The sequence below is a fragment of the Struthio camelus genome, chromosome 2 (genome assembly GCF_040807025.1).
Source record: "Struthio camelus isolate bStrCam1 chromosome 2, bStrCam1.hap1, whole genome shotgun sequence".
In the NCBI taxonomy this organism is placed as follows: Eukaryota; Metazoa; Chordata; class Aves; order Struthioniformes; family Struthionidae; genus Struthio; species Struthio camelus.
Window position 1 is genome coordinate 78,929,421 of NC_090943.1, and position 16,773 is coordinate 78,946,193.

General features: G+C 37.3%; 1 protein-coding gene across 5 annotated transcripts in view; it reads right to left on the bottom strand.

Annotated features, from left to right (window-relative positions):
- The window catches only part of NFX1 (nuclear transcription factor, X-box binding 1), an 89,873-nt gene that overhangs the window by 19,616 nt on the left and 53,484 nt on the right, over window positions 1-16,773 (bottom strand). For all 5 annotated transcript variants that reach the window (XR_011138953.1, XR_011138952.1, XM_068931346.1 and 2 more), the window contains 9 exons: window positions 15,515-15,597; window positions 14,880-14,988; window positions 9,854-9,973; window positions 9,084-9,163; window positions 8,448-8,678; window positions 8,081-8,154; window positions 5,443-5,544; window positions 2,148-2,189; window positions 1,729-1,827 (listed from right to left, as the gene is read on the bottom strand). Coding sequence is in view for 3 of the 5 variants with exons in the window: in XM_068931346.1 (XP_068787447.1) it covers window positions 1,729-1,827; window positions 2,148-2,189; window positions 5,443-5,544; window positions 8,081-8,154; window positions 8,448-8,678; window positions 9,084-9,163; window positions 9,854-9,973; window positions 14,880-14,988; window positions 15,515-15,597 (940 nt within the window). In the remaining 2 variants the exon portion in view is untranslated. The remainder of the gene's footprint in view (window positions 1-1,728; window positions 1,828-2,147; window positions 2,190-5,442; window positions 5,545-8,080; window positions 8,155-8,447; window positions 8,679-9,083; window positions 9,164-9,853; window positions 9,974-14,879; window positions 14,989-15,514; window positions 15,598-16,773) is intronic.

The window sequence follows — 16,773 nt, forward strand, 5'->3', positions numbered from 1 at the left end:
GAACCACAGCTTTATAAAATTTGCTGCTGACAGAAAGATTTGCCAATACAGACAGAAGTTAATTTATCTTGAATACTAGAGTAAGAGCAATTAAATTCAGTAATTCAATGTTCAAGGTTATTCACTTATGGACTAAAAAGTTTTTGCTGTAAGCTGGGAATATGTGAGAAGAATGACTCAGATACATTAGTTGATCATGAGTTACCAACATAATGCCGTTATGAAAGAAGTGTAAGTAGAATGAATCACAAGAGGTTTTCATGAAGCAATGTAGAAGCATTAAGTCCACTTTTCAAGGCATCTATTAGACCAGCTGGAATACAGTGCATAATTCTGGTCAATTATATTAATGAAGAATGAACGACAACTGCCTTATGGGTAGAGAAGGTCAGACAAACGAGTGGAAGACATTTGAAAAGGAAGAGACTGAAGAGCTTGGCTTGTTTAATGCAGTAAAATGAAAGCTAGGTGACATATGATTATATTCCAAAAAGAGCATACGTGTGAGAAACACACATGTGCCACAAGATATTCAACAGAGTAAGGAAGGAAAAATGCATACCGTTGTACCTGAAAGGGGTAGAGCAGAACATTCCATACACATTTAGTAGAAAAGTCCCTACAAAATACATCCTTAAAGTGCAAATACTAATAAAACAGTACCTCCAGCTTTTATTTTTGTAGAAGGCTAACCAGTTGAAAGTAAATCAAGAGATGATTTGCTCTTAAATTCTGTGTGGCTGTTTTTGTACAATTCTCACTTGTCTCAGCAACTCAGCCATTTTAATTTGGAATTTTTAAGCAGGGAAAAAAAACTCAAAAATCTGAAATTTATGAGTCGTCAGGATACTGAAGAAAGTGCAAAACAAATTCAACAGGTTAAAGAGTCAGAGCTGGTAAAAAAAATACTGGCATATCCACAGACACACAGTTACTTAAAAAATGTACTTAAGTGACCTGCATTGTTCAAACATCTTTAAAGAAGTGTCTGATCCCTCCCTGCCATTCAAGGTGGCACAGTGAGCATTTATTAGTGTGATGCTTTAATATTACCTTGACTTTCTATTGCTCATTTTCAGACATTTCAGTCTAGACATCCGTTTTGCAGTCAACACTGGCAGTCTTAGCTCTGCATTAATCAAGTGTTTTAGTAATTCAGTTTCTTTGTTTCCCATACTGCCTTTATTTTCAAAACAAGTAAACAGGACTAGTGGAGGGAAATAATGTCATGCTATGAGGGCATATCTCATTATTAAGCTATCACTTTTGTCTTTGTCCTGACAAGTTTACACAGAAATGGTACGGATTACAGGGGGCAAAAGCAGTTGAGATGAGAAGCACATGTACTGATTTGCAGCGAGAACAGTGGAGAATTAGTGTTCCTATTCTAAATCCAGTCCTGTTACAGAATGAAATGGCCACTTTTACACTTTTCAGGTTCTTACTTAGGTGGTCCTGAGAAGTAAACTCCTTTGCCTCAATGATTATCTAGTGCCAAAGCTAGAAAGAAGAGTAAATATAGGCATTTTTATAAGAGTAAATAGACACATTCTCTGTTTCCTGCTCTCACCTCCTACTCCTTGCTCTCAACACTGTTCTACTTGTGACACCTATGTATGTATTTTGTTACACCTGAAATAATTAAAAGAATCTTAAAACATGGAGTAGGTGGAAAAATAGATACTTAAGTCTTAGCCAAAAGATCTATGTCATCATGAGAACACATACCTCGCATCTTCTTTTAAAAGTTCACTGTACTTTGGTCCAGAAGAGCGGACGTTAAAAGGGTCAGAATTATCATCTATTTGAAGAGCCTCAGCAAGACGCCTAAATCCAGGGATGGTAGGAACACAAACAAAAAAAAAACCCAGTCCCCCAAAATAAAAACACTTGGGTCAATGAAGAGTAAAAAGATAGGCTACCAACACAGATAAAGAGTTCACAAAAAATTCTGTATATTTGAAATTTCTCCAACTTCTCACTAAAATATTCTAGTAAGAAGTCCAATCACCCAATGTAGATCCCTAAACACAGGAATTACCTTGACATTCAAGACTCTAGGTCATACAGGAAGGATTTTCCACACAGAATCAACTGTCTGAATCTAGACAATTTACTAAAAAAATTTTAAAAAGTTCATTGCCTACCTGTTCCTCTGAAGAGCTAGGCACTCTTCATCACATTGCAACCTGAATTATTAAAGAAAAACATATTTAGCCAGAGCACTTCTCCTACATTTAAGCTGTAGTTTTGTTGCTATCATATCATTATCAGTCTAAGGAAATAAGTGGACTGTGTGAGAATAGTTTATTGCATAAAAATCAGATAATACAATTGAAAAAACCCAAAGACCTTCAAGCACACAGGTCCTTCTTCAGGTCTTGAATAGAAGCAGCAACTATCAAAGCTAAATGCAAGCTGAGGACAACAGCTTCTGAATTAGATCTGGTTATACTAGTAAATTTGATCATTTCAGGAAAAAGGCAGCTGATATCACCACAGAGGGGAAGCTAGGAAGAATTGGGAATTAGCAAAGGAAGACCTGACAATGTCACTCCTAAGTGACAGAAAAAAATATGTATACACGCACACACATATATACACAAACACATATATACACTAAGGAAAACAGAAGTTAGCTGCGTGTAGGAAAGATTACAACGCACTGTAAGAATCAGTATCTCTAAGTCTGTAACTTCTAGTGTCCGTAGAGTTATGAATTTCAGTTTCTTTGCTCATCTTTGAAAGGTGTCTTGCCATTTTACTTTAAGGGATTTAAAGGTCAGAGATGGAACAAGAGTTCTATTTAAAAAAAACCAAAAAAATACAACACAACAAAACATTTCCACAGTTGGCAAGTACCGATTTCTGTTCCTAACAGACAGCACAAGTGATTTCATTCTGTTGATAACAGTTGCTTGCTTGGAATCAATTAATCTTTATAGAGAGAACTGGTTTACTCGGTGACATATGCTATGTCTGGAGACATACAGTAATAGGGTCTAGAACTTCTGATGGTTTTCTTGAAGGGGGTAGAAGAAAGTAAACACACCTGCACTCTAAGATCAACAGGGTACTATTTAAAGTCATTTGCTTTAAGAATCACATTCTCCTCTTCTAAAAGAGAAATGTAGCCAATTTAGAGATACTACTTTAGTAGCGACCAAATTTGTCACAAAAAAATAACTGAGGAGACCAACCTAAGGTACTAAATGTCTACAGATAGGACCAGAGAAAGAAAGAAAATCTCTGCACAGTTTGTACGAAATATTCTGCTATTGCAAATAAATGAAGCAGATTTGTAAGATGTTTTGAAAATATTAGTTTGATAATAAATCAGGACTTGAAGAATAAATATTGTCTGTGCTCATCATCTCTCCCCCACCTCCTGTTTGGTAAATGAGGAGGGAAGGAGGAAGGCAGAATACTTCCTCTGACTGTACTTGAATGAAGGTTACTCGTCACAGCTTAGATCACCATAATTGATTCAGAAAAGGTCTGCTCAAAGAAAAGTCAACTCTGGTCTTTTCAATCATTCAAGAGATGACCTACTTTAGTGCAGGTTTTCTAATGATATTCAGAATTCAGTCACAGACCTAAACTGAGAGACCACATAGGTCTGTGAAAATGTAAATAATCCTCATCTAGGTTAATTAAACCAAATACTTGGAATCTTTTTCTAGCCAGGTGTGTCAACTTCCTTGTACAAATGTGTAGCACTTCCCGGTAGGAAGGCACAGAAACTGGTGCCGCAGTGACTACACCACACATTACAAAGGCTGGGACACCAACAGAGGCACTCCTGTCTTCTCAGCCCTTCTGGTAAATATATAATTTTCATGACAAAGACTCACAGCTTCTGTAGCTTAAAATGTGTTTTCTTCCACAGAGGTCTACCACTGCAAAATGGTTGCTTTCTGTGAACAGTGAAGAGAAATAATCCCTCTCTCCCCCTAAAAAAAGCACTAAAAACACAACGGTGTGAACATTCGGAGTTAACAGCCCTTTTGAAAAGCTTAAGTTGGCCTTATATTGTTGTCATCTGATTAGCACTGCTGTACAAGTAAGAACAAGATGGTTGAGGCTAAATCTGGGTAAAACAAAGATTGTTCTACAGGATTTCTAGAGATGAAAAAGAATGCTTATATTTTAAATACTTGAGTATTCAATTAATTGAAATACACAGGGTAGTCTGAAAAAAGATTCAAACGCTGTTTGTTAATTGTGTTCTTCTTGCACCGTGCTTATACTGTACTAATACCATGCTTCTATAAGTTCCATAAAGGAATTACTAAGGATTTCCCTCTTCCACCTTGATTTTTTTTCTTTTCATTTTCTTCTGAAGTATAAGACTGGTCCAAGTAGAATGAGGCTGGAGACTGGGATGAGCTGGTGCTTCAATGCAATATCTCTGGTATTAGTTGCTTCATCTTACCCACACGCTCAGAGTTAAAATTATTTCAGTGCAGAAAAATTTCCAAAAAGACATAATAAGAATAATGTACTCCAATTTCATAGACATAAAACAATAAAACAGAACAGAACGACAAGCAAGAATTCTTGAAATATCTTGGTGTTAGCTTTTGTTACAGGAAGTGGTAAAGCAACCAGAAGGGAGGTTTCACTGATACGATTTTACTGAATAAAAAGGAACGGTGACATTAGATGTTAACACAGACTGACTGAAACAATCAACTGTCAATTCTGAGAGAGGAAAGACTGCAATAAAAACAAACTAAAAACAGAAATTATGGACTTCAAGAGTGAAGAGATCAGTAAAATTCAATGGAAAGCAAAAAGAAAGCTGGAGAAACTGATAATTCCTTGAAGAATCAGTTATTTAAAGCAAAATCACAAGCTATTCCAATCCAGAAGAACATCAAAAGGTACAGAAAACCACCAATTTGATTAATTCACAGGTATTTTTAGTGACCTGAAAGCAGATGTGCAGTGCCAGGCACCATGAGAGCGCAGACAATCCAAGCATAAATTGAGATACAAATGTAAAGAATATAATGTTTTTGTTACCCTTTTTAGAACTAGTGAGACAATAACTAGGGGAAAAAACATGCCCTATTAACCTTCTAGGAAGGAATGTTAAAACAATAGATGTCAAAAAAAATTACACTGCCTAGCAATCCATATAAATTTAGACATACTCCAGAAAGTTTGCTGGGATAGACAAACTCTGAAACCACAATTATATTGCTCCATATATAAATATTACAAGAAAATAGTCAAGGGTATAGAACTTATTCTATACAAAAACAAAAAAAGCTACAGAATTGCAGAATTCTCCAATAATAGTATTGTTACAGTAGAATTAGCCTATTTAACATCTTCCTGTTTTAACTGTGAATCTGCTCACAATGTATGTTCTCAACATCTATGCTTCAGGTACACACAAGGGTTCCTAAGATGTTTCTCCATGTACATCCTTACCTGGCTTGCTTCATTTCTTTTTTTGTAATAAGCCTACTGATTTCCACGGAATCTCCAAGTTGCAGATCTGTTAACTTAGTGGCAATAGATATAGCAGCTATTCTGAAAAAGAGCATGAGACTTCATTTGATGCAAGACATAACTTGGAAAAGGTGTATGAAGCTGTAGATTTAAGCCTCCAAATGGAAGAAGAGAAGTAAGACAGAATGATTGTTTCCTGGTCAGATAACAGAAAGGGACCTAGGTCCATGTCACCTAGATTTAGGAGTTTAGGCTAGCTACGTAAATTAAAAGATTGTTCTCTCATCCCCTTCAAACAGCTAAAGACAAGACAGAAATAGCTTTGCTTCTCCAGATTATTCAGAGCATCCGTTCTATGCAAGTGTAAATTAGGAAAGTGAATACTCTTTCTTCCAACCTGCTCAATATTCAGTCTACAGCTGACAATGAAGGTTTAGAATTAATTTCCTTTTCAAAAAATTTTGGAGTTCTGAAACATTTCAATTTTCATGTGATTCTTCTTTAACTGTGGAGCTAAAACCTATAAATTGAGTTTCCGGAAAGAGAAAAAGTAACTACTGCTACAATTTTCCGTGTAAAGATTCTTTTTCTTGTTCCCATCAATAATTAGCCTTCCCAGTCTGATTTTCTTCCTAAAATTTCTATGATTAAAATCATATAGTGAGTGTTCAGTGAAATATCCCACGCTGTTCTCAAACAAATCCTGAAAACGGACAATCCTATCTCTGAACTTTCTTTCCTGTTAATTTTCATGTAAAAGGATACTCTTTTCTCCGGACCTTTCACACCAAATTCAGAGAACAAATAACTGTCCATCAGGAAGGAAGATAATCAAATAATACATATTTGTCAGTGTGACAAATGTCAGTGAGAGCCACCATCAGCTTCAAATTTATCAGGCAATGACAAAGTCAAGCAAGTGGGCCATTAGATGGTAATGACACATGCACCTATATCATCTGTACGGACATAGCAACCTGAACAGTTGCATTTATCATGCAAGCTTCGCTGACACTTAACAGAACTTTTGTTATTACCACCTGGGCCAAGAATTAACTTGTTGGTAGAAGTAGTTATTGCAAGGTCCAAGAATTAAACATATATGAAGACATTTGAAGCTACTGATACACAGATTCGCATTAAACTGCTGATTGTTTTCCTTCCCTTCCTCTTCACTTGCGCTCTCATTAGATAAACTGTGTTTAATTTTTATGTGCGTAAGGATTCTTGCAGACTTCAACGTTACCCTGTGTGAATATTTTTGGAGTGCCTAAGGCTCAGAAACAGTAGAAGTATTATAGCCTTAAAAAATTTGGGACTTACAATTGAGCTACCTTCTCAGCTTATTATTAATGTCAAACATTTCAATTCTAAACTGGTAATTCAAAGTTGAGTTAACCTATCTCTCTATGAATAAAAATCAGAAGAAATTTCTCATTGAATAAGCATAGCTACATTTAATAGAAAACAATTCACTGTTTAGTTAAACGAGAGAAGATTTTGTTTAAAAAAAATCTTTGTTAAGAAAACAATGATCACCACTCTTGTAAGTCTACTTGGCATCCAATTTAGCATTGATCACAATTGTTCTCAACTGTCTCTGATTTCCATCCCATTTTCAGCAGGTACAAGCAGATGCTAAGACAAATTATGACAGAATTTAAGTCTATGCAATGTTCAGTAGAAACAGGGCAGTACATTCTAAACTGGGCTAGTACTGAGTCCTCAAATACTTGTGCTTAAAGGAAAGAAATAATAATTAAGCAGCTTTCTTTGGGAGACAGGAACAATCTATGAGTGCTGTCTCCTATCAACTGGGATACAGAGCAAAATTTTGCTTGCATATCAACTCCCCAGATTTGTTTCCAGATTTCCTCTCAATTATTGTTTCAGAGGAAGAATCTTTTTTTGGCCTTCTCATTTCAGAAGTTCCAAAGCCCTGCCACTTTCATATCCTTGTCCCTTCCTTCTCCTCTCCCATACGAGGAAAAGTAAAATAAAGGAAGCTTAGAAGGAAGATCTGGAGACAAATTAATTGCAATAAATGGAGTTGGGTAGGACACAGTTGGCACATTTAAAAAAAATAAAGATTTAGATGCTAAAGCTTTCACTACAGCAAATGTAATCTGAAAAACTATTCAACTGCCTAAACTTAGCAGTCCTGAAGGAGACTTCAGGATGAACTTGAATGACCCTTTTGCTTCTCCTGCCTGTAGTGACTAGGTTTCCATCAAACATAATGGGAACTTAAACACCAAATTGCACACAGAATCTTGTATGTAGTATCTACATTCAGGTGTCTGAATCTGGATCTGCCCAATTAGTTTGCATCTAACTGCTCTATGTGGGTAGAAGAGAGTTTCACAGATGGGAGATCCAAGCTTTCACATGTCACCACATTTACAGACTAACAGTAGCAAGAAGATAAATGTGTTGCAGCACAACACGGCCGATATGAAAGTTTAGGGGAAGACTAAGAAAGAAACTGTAGGTTTAACTATAAAAAAGCATGTGAAAAAACTTGCGAATTAAATATATTTCAGTCAAGCTCAACATTTAATCAAACCGCAAAAAATAAGTCCAAATCAGGAATGAAAAGAATTACTGCAGTACACACCTTTGATATGTATTAGATGCTTCTGAGCAAATCATACTCTCCTTTCTTCTCCCACATTCACAATGGAGATCAACCTGTTGCATCAACAAACGACAGCAGATTTTTTAAACTTTTGTCTTTTTTGGCAGGTGGGGGGAAAGGAGGTAGATCTAGTCTTTCAAAAATTCCAGCTGCAGTGAAATAGTGGCTACTTTGAAATGATGATTTTAAAAAAACTCATCTTATTTTTCAATATTGTAAGTTTACAGCAAAAATGCCATGATATCAATATATAAAAGTGGCACTTTTTGTCGCTACTGTTATTGGCCAGTAATTAAACTACGCAATTCGCTTGTGAACTACAATGAATTTTCTTTGTGCCTCTAACCTTTGCAGAGCAGGAAGTTGTCGGGCAGGGTGAAGAAGGATGACATGGGGCCATACAAGGATGGCTGCAATATAGCCTTGGAATTGTACATGGCTGTTTACACTCTTCATCTATAAGACATTCTCCTTTATGGCAGATTCTTTTACATTTGTGCATTCCACATTTTAACATTTGATTGCAGCGAAGTCCACAGGAAATATCAGTGAGATGACAGGGAATATTATTCCGCAGCTGGAAGTCAGGAGGAGGAAGATGATATTACAATTAAAAACGAGCAACTATAAAAGCCAATCTCAAAGTACTTTTACTGTCCACACCTTCATTCAGCATTGCCCATGCAAGAACCATAGTAATGAAACATTTTAAGACAAAGTCAGAGTTTTCCTTTATATCATAGTCCAAAATGGCAGCTGGTCTGAATGATATGGCATGAAAGATCTACTCTGCCAATTTAATCATATTAAACTCAGACTCTAGTAACATACTCTACTCCAAAGAAACAAAAACTATACCTCCAGTCTTGGAAAGCAAAGTAACAAACGCTTATTCTTTGATTTACATAAAAGTATATCCTGAACAATATTTTCAAGCTACACGTTATTTAGTATTCTAAAAACACTAAAAGGCCAGACTTACTTCATGCTTGCCCATACACCATTTCTGAGTGAGGTAAGTACATGGTGGACATTTCTCCTCACTATGACATGAATGGTACACTGCAGTCACAGAAATATAAAAAAAAAAAAAAGCAAATAGTTTGATTACTATACTCCACTTAAATGCTTTAAAGGAGGTGGTAAGGACTACTAAACATGAGCTAGTACTTCAGCATTACACAACTTAAGTATGATGCTTCATGCAAGTGTAATCTGTTTAAAACACTCTCGAAAATTAGATGGCAGATTTTTAGGTGAATATTCTTCCCCATTTTCTAAAGAAAATGGTAGAAAATAGCAAATATTTTTTTATCTTCTGAGCAGGATTATGCTATTAGACAGAATTTTTCAGAAAATAGATCTTTCACTCTAAAGCTAATCTCTGCTCTGTATTTTGCAATCAGTCAGTATAATTTCAGGGAAATTAGAAATAAGTACTTAATCTTTAGAATATAGTATTTAAACTGTTGTGATTATTAATAATGTCTAAAACTTGCTGTCTGAATCATAAAGGAAAACCCAGCATTTTAGTAGTCAGAAATACCACTGGTATTCATGGCAAATTTTTAATTGGTTGCTTTGTAAGTGCAGACTTTGACAAATATTCCCAACTCCTGCAAAAACTAATAGTAAAAAAGCAAATATATTTTCAAACAGACCCATGTACGGTTTACTACATTTTGACAGGTTTTTTTTTTTTTTTTTGCTTGTTTGTTTTTTAAAGCTACAGTGCCAATAAGTCTGACTTACCTGGATGATCACACTCATGTGGCCTGGTGCATGTTTTTTTACACTCAGGTGGCTGAGTGCCACAGGGGACGGGGGGGTAAATCACTGATTCACCACAATAACAAGTTAATTCGTCAAAACCTGAAAGAGTAACCCACAAAACAAGCACATCTCAATGGCCACAGTTCATACACGTGGTTAAACTTCTCATTTGCTTAAAAAGTAGCAGCAAATTGGTACTGGTCACTGTTCAGCATAAAGCACACGAAAAGCTAGATTTCGCATCTCAGGGGAGAAAACTGCAAGAATAAAAAGCAAGTGAAAGGAGTAATAAAAATATTAGACAAAAAACTGAAAATATAAGCTGTAAATTAAAATTATATAAACAGTTTTTAATAAGTTCACTGCACCACTCTAATGTGGTTAAGGATGACTAAAGGAGTGTTTTTAGTTTGTCTGAAATAAAGGGAACCTTACCAATGGTATTATTCCTTACTAGATAAAGATGAAATTATGAAAGAGTAAGTAACCTACATAGAGGTGGTCAAGCAACATATGTTCCAATTCCATTAATTCTGTTCTTCACAGTAGCTTCTACCAGTTTATCTGTTCTGAACATCAGGCTCCCTACTCTAATAGTTCCCTGGATCCCTCCCACTTTTAAAAAATTGACATCACGTTTATTGACTTTCACTTCTCTTGGACTGAGGCTGTATGGTATGAGATATCACATACTGGAGATTACAAGTCAGCATCATCAAGTTCCTCTACAGTCCATTGGTGAATATCAATCTGTTATAGTATTCCACATCTGTTATTTCCATTTTGCCTATATGTCAAAGACCTCTTTTACTGACATTTCAGTCAGAGACAGATCCTGTCAGAGGCCTTCCCCACCCCTCCATAAAGAACAGTTCACCAGGTTTCTCTACAAGCAAACACAAAGTAACACAAGGGATTTTACTGTTGTTGGGTTTTTTTAATCGCTTCTGCATGGGCATTTTCTTCTCTGAACATTTGTACCCACTACGAGCCCGATAGGGTTCTTCGTTTCTTGCTACCAACGTATCTGAGATAGAATTTTCAGAATTCATGAAAACTAACAATGCTACAAACTCCCGGTACAGTTTTAAGATATGTAGAGGGTGCCTACTATGAGAAGTCTCTACAAGTGTTTTACAACTTTTTTTTTCTTGTTAAAGAAAATTAGCTTTTGTGGCTCATGCAAGAAAATTGAATTATGATCACTTCATACTGAACTACAACTGCTGTTAAGGAGTGGTTCTCTGACAGCAACACTTTGAACTGGAGCAGAAGTAACACTCACGTCAAGCTGAAAGCTGTTCCTGTTCTATCCCTGGCTTGAGAAGGAGATCCCCAAAATCTGTTCTCCAAATTCCTCTTCAGCGCCTACTACTTCCAAACCTTTTCTGCCCATCATTTTCTCATACCTATGATTAGATTGTGTTTTTTCACAGCTCTGCACATGGTACAGAGAAAATTACTAAAAGGCCTCCAGTCTCTAGACTTTGTTCTAGAACCTCTTCTGTACTCTTCACGTTATTTAATTCTCAGTGGCTCCTCATAACAAGCTTATGAACGTGTCCACATACTTCAAAATCAACTTGGTGCATTTTTGGAAGTAATCTCTGCCTCAGGGTGCTTACTGAGTTTGTTTCTTTCCTTATTTGGGAAATACAGTTTATACCCTTATCACAAGAATCCAAGTTTCACTGATTTAAAACACATAAAGGAACAAACACCATATTGTACACTACCCCAATTAAAACTTAACATTAACTGTACTGATTTTTGTGCAAACCTCTGAAAAAATATCTGTTAAAGATACCATGGGAAGGATATTGATTGGAACGCAAACCACAGTTAGATAAATCCTTAGAAAAACAGGATTCCAAGAGAAAAATGTATAGCCAATATTAGAAGTCATATAGAAGGAGATGTGAGAACAAAATAAGACTATGATCGGTCCATACAGGAACAAAGAGATAACGGACAAGGGAAAACAACAAGAGGGAAACTAGGAGGAGATAAGAGAATAATGGAGCAATAAAAATAAAAACAACAATTCCAAGCTGAAGAAAGGATGAGTACGTTAAGGCAGCTGCTGAATCCAGTGGACGTGAAGCTGGGAGATCCCTCCTTCCCGGTCCACTAAAGCCAAATCTGGGGCACTCCAAAACCCAGGAGGTTTCTCCTGTTCCCACCTGAGGGATGTGGCTGCTGCTGTCCCCATACAGAGGTCCAGCTACTAGTAAGACTGAACACATTCCAGGAAGACAGATAAAAACAATATACACATGACAATAGCATGACCGGACACACAGATCCAAACACCAACAGTATTCACCTAAAGAGGAATACAGAAAGCCAACTCCTGTTCCTCCTCTCCAGTTGATCAGAATTAAACAACCTGCCGCAATAACTTTCCTAATTGGTCCCAGTCTTGCTACATCCACACCCAATTTCAGTATTTCTGATACCATATTCTAGGTTGTCCCAGTAATTCACGGTATTGCTGACACAGTTACCTAGGTGGTGTTGGCCTTGCAAGATTCCACTCCCAAAAAGGTTCACAATACTCCCCTCCACCTATCTGTGTAGCTCAGCCACCTCTTACCCTTAACTATCTGCAAAATCCAGGTGTTCCTCACACTGAGGAAACTTAGCTCAGCTTGTCACTGTGGTATTTATGTTTGGCAGTTTCACATGTCCAGTAGTTTCCTATGGTCTGGTCTGTTCAGTCAGCTAAATCTCAGGGCAGGCCCGAGTCATCTGCCTGCATAACTTAACAGAGCGAAGCAGTTCATGGAAAGGATCACAATTTTTGTCTAAGAAGATCAATTACAACAAATTCCAACAACTAATAACGCTAGGGAGAACAAAATGTTAAGGGTTAGAATGAAAGGAAGGAGTAGACTGGAGAAAAAAGCTGGTAAGCTACTATCCATAAAGATGACATGGACATTCTGAAAGCATGGAAAAGAGGTGGGGGGGCTTCTCCTGTCCCTCATTAAAGGTCTTGAAATAGCCTATAACCGTTTAGGCAGCAAAGCCTCACATTCTCCTTGGTTCAGGAAGACAAAGGACCAGCCAGAAACCCAGGGTCCCTGGAAGACCTGGTTAGAGCCAAAACAGCTGCACTAGCTGTCTGCTATCAATGAGAAGCGATCGGTGAAGAATCTTACCTATATCAAAGGTTCCTTAATCTGTGGGCCTGTGAAATCTCAAATAGCAGCACCAGGAAAAGCAAGCAAGAAGTCTTTGAAGATATCGCTCAGCGGATTTACTTCTGGACAGATTCAGAACAGGTGACTTTAGGGACACAAAGGTTTAGGCCAAATGGTCATAACTAGCTGTTTCCTTGAGTAGATAACTTGTTTTTATGGGCTCAAAAGAAGGTCTCATCACACACGTCAACAAATATCCCTGGAGCCTGAGCTCTCGCTTGCATCATACCCAACGTTGGAACAATTTACAGGGGTAGCAATTCTTAGGCACATAGGTCTCTCCAGGCTAGGGCAGGTACCTGAAGCTTGGGTCTGAGAGTGAAATACAGTTCTCAAAAAACAGCACAGCAACAAAAAGAAGTGTGATGATCTTGAAGATCAAACCCAGAAAGGAAAGACAGCCATTCAGAAAAATCTGGCCACTTTGACTCAACTAGAGCAGAAGTTACTGACATGACCTATGAGACTTTCAGATTACTATGTTGCTTTGTCAAGAGAAAAGTTTGGACACAGTAATATTTATTTTCTAGAAAGAGATATGGACAGTCGGCATGCATGCCATGTTCATACGCTATTAAGGCGGACTACAATGATATTTCAATTGCAATAATATTCAGAGACTCGTTACACTAGTACCTTCTCTTTTCCAGGAAGGTTTCCATGAAAAGCTGTTCTCCATAAAAACAGAGTTCTTTTGACTATGTCCATGTGTACGTGTCATTGGGGAGATGCATGTACTATTGCAGCTAAGAGACTTTTAACTCTAACAGTATCCTTACAATGCCTGTACAACACCAGCCTCTCTTTCACCAACACCATGAGGGCTGGCTCACACCTTAAGCATCTCAGTGACTTCTTTTCTACATTCCAGTGAGTGGTCGCAAAGCGGCGCCCAATTTTTAAGAGAGAGGACTCTCTTTGTCCAAGAGAGGCTGCAGAACTACTGGACAACACACATGCGTGTTGAAAGCATGGAACTCCAAGTGAGTATTTAGGTTTTGTTGATGAAGAAACACTGTCCTCTCACTTTTTTTGTTTTGATGTTCCAGATCAATTTAAGATTCTGCCAGCAGAAGGAAACATACAAGCTTTCTTCTGTCTGCTTCAGATATTAACTTCTCTGATTTGAACCTATTAAAATGGTGCAAAATAATCAACTCACAGTCTGATACATTAAGTAGTAAAAAGCAGTTGTGGAAAAATATCATCAACAGGAACAGCTTTTTACAGAGCACATACCTGTCTAAAACCATCGTACTACCTTAAATCTGTATAAGGTTCAGTAATCATAAAAAAAATTAATAGCTGTCAATCTATTTCTGGTAATTCAAAGGTAGCTTTTACCACTCAGGACGTGACTAGAAAGCCTAAGACACACAAGACTGACATCTATCTTTCCTTCGGATGGTCCTCCCCAGAGCACAATCACTAGTGGACCAAGTTGGAAAAGTCTGAATTTTAAGCAGCTAAACAGACTTATGCTATATACTCTACCACCTTTAATAGTTATTATGTTGCTAAACAGAGGATTACTCTTAACTTAGAAGTGGTTTTTTTTTTTTTTTTGCATGATTCCTCAAAATTTTTAAGTGACTGCTGGATCAACATGCATTACAATATATTTAACTATTAAATCCAACACTTAATAAATTCATCTACAATTAAATAACTTTCTCTTTCATGAAAAAATACCAGTTACAATCACCTGCCTCTCTTCAGATCCTGATCAGATTTTATTTCCAGCTCTGATCAGTTAAGTGACTAATTTCTACAACATTTAAGTGTTGCACTTAACTCACTTGTTTGCCAGCATGTTTGGCAGCTGCCCCGATGGCAGGGTTCTTCACATCTATGAAGCCCACAGTTGAGTTTGCGCCCGCAAACTAAAGAACACTTATGTTCTGTGTCCTAGGGGAGGGCAAAAGAGAAACGCTGAATTAAGTTATGAAATCCATCAGTTTCTTGTTTCTCTGTGAGGTCCTAATCCAGCAATTGTCAAAACATATAGCACACTACATCAGCTTTGGCCTGATCTATACGTGTTTCACCACTGTAGGGATACAGAATTTTAAAAGTTGATTTTGTTAACATCTGTAGTGCAGGCGTAGCTACGTCACTACTTCATCTATGAAGTAATTTCCCTCCCCTCACCCTTCCCCCACGAATCACTGTACTGACATAAAGTACCTTTATTTGACTTAGCTACACCTAGGTTGGAACATAGTTTTACATTTTATAATGATACTCATAAAGTGAATGCTGCAGAGTAAGTGTGTGTACACAAACATCTGAGCAGGACTAGTACTGCAAACAGAGACTGAACATGCACCAAAAAACAAAGACGCAAAAGTAAAGAAGCCTTTTTAAAATCATAACCAAAACCAAGCATGTTTCACAATGAACAGCTTTATAAAAATCACACAAGTGAACTTACCACACAGCAAATTTCATTACATTTGTGCCGTCCACATGACCTTTTCTTGTTGCATCGCTTGTCGCACATAAACGTAATAGCAGCTATTACCAAGGAAAAACAAAACAAAACATAACTTTGCTATCTCTGTTCATCCTGAGAACAAAAGCTGCAGTGACAACACTGCACCAAGGCTGTCACAAGACCTGATCTAGAAGAGGCTAATGTGGACTAAGTCAGTATGCAAAATTCTAAATTACCTGCTCTTCCCCAATAATTCCCCATGTGAATACTTAACTTGAAATAAGATTGGCCTTGTTTAAAAGGATTTCTGAGAGCAGAATATAAGACACTAGTTTATTTCACATTAGCGTTTATCCCATAAAGAGACTGTGCAAGAAAACACAGAAAACAGGATATATTTATACATAAAGAACAAAATTCAGCATCAAAGAGGACATAAGTTTTTGAGACAGGACAACAATCACTTATATTTAGTTCGGTACATAAACTGTTGCATCTGATTTCTTAACAAAATAAATATTGCATCTTTTAAAGGTTAACGTTCCTGATACAGTGAAGTACCAGAAACATCAAATTTAAGACTGCTCAAATTGCTAAGGCAGGATATCAGGAAATCCAACTACTGCTTATATGCTGAAGGAACTGCCATGAACAAAAAAATCTTTTATCAGCATCCACACGAGAGCAACCACTTCCGATTCTGAAGAGCAAAGTCCTCATAGACAAAAACTCAAATAAGGAAACACGCACATTGCAATCTTTTTCATCTTGTAAATGACTACCCCAGTATGTTAGGGATCAAGATTCTTCAAACAGTTTGAAAAATCGGATAGGATAAAACTTAAGTTTTAGAAGCCAACTGAGCAAGCCATGCTCATAAGTACTCCCAAGATCATTGTTGCCAAACCAGGAGTAGGTGGAGAATGGTGATCTTTGATCTGGAGTAAGCACTTTTATGTCTAAAGCAGGATGGGCAATTCCCTCTGTATGTGGTCAATAGGTATGGCCTCTACAAGCAAGTATCCTTCTTGCTCTGGATAGCCAACGACTTTCCCAGAGGAGTAGGCAAAGGCAGCAGAGACAGCACTTAGAGACCTCCTTCCACGTTAGTTCAGTCAGATGCTGCACACCAATAGTAATCCTCTATCTACTCATGTTCCAGGTCTCGCTTTCTTCCACAAACGAGGTGGTGTCTCGAGTGCAGGACATGGCTGAAAGCATACATCACATGCTTCTATTTCCCTCCTCTAAAAAGA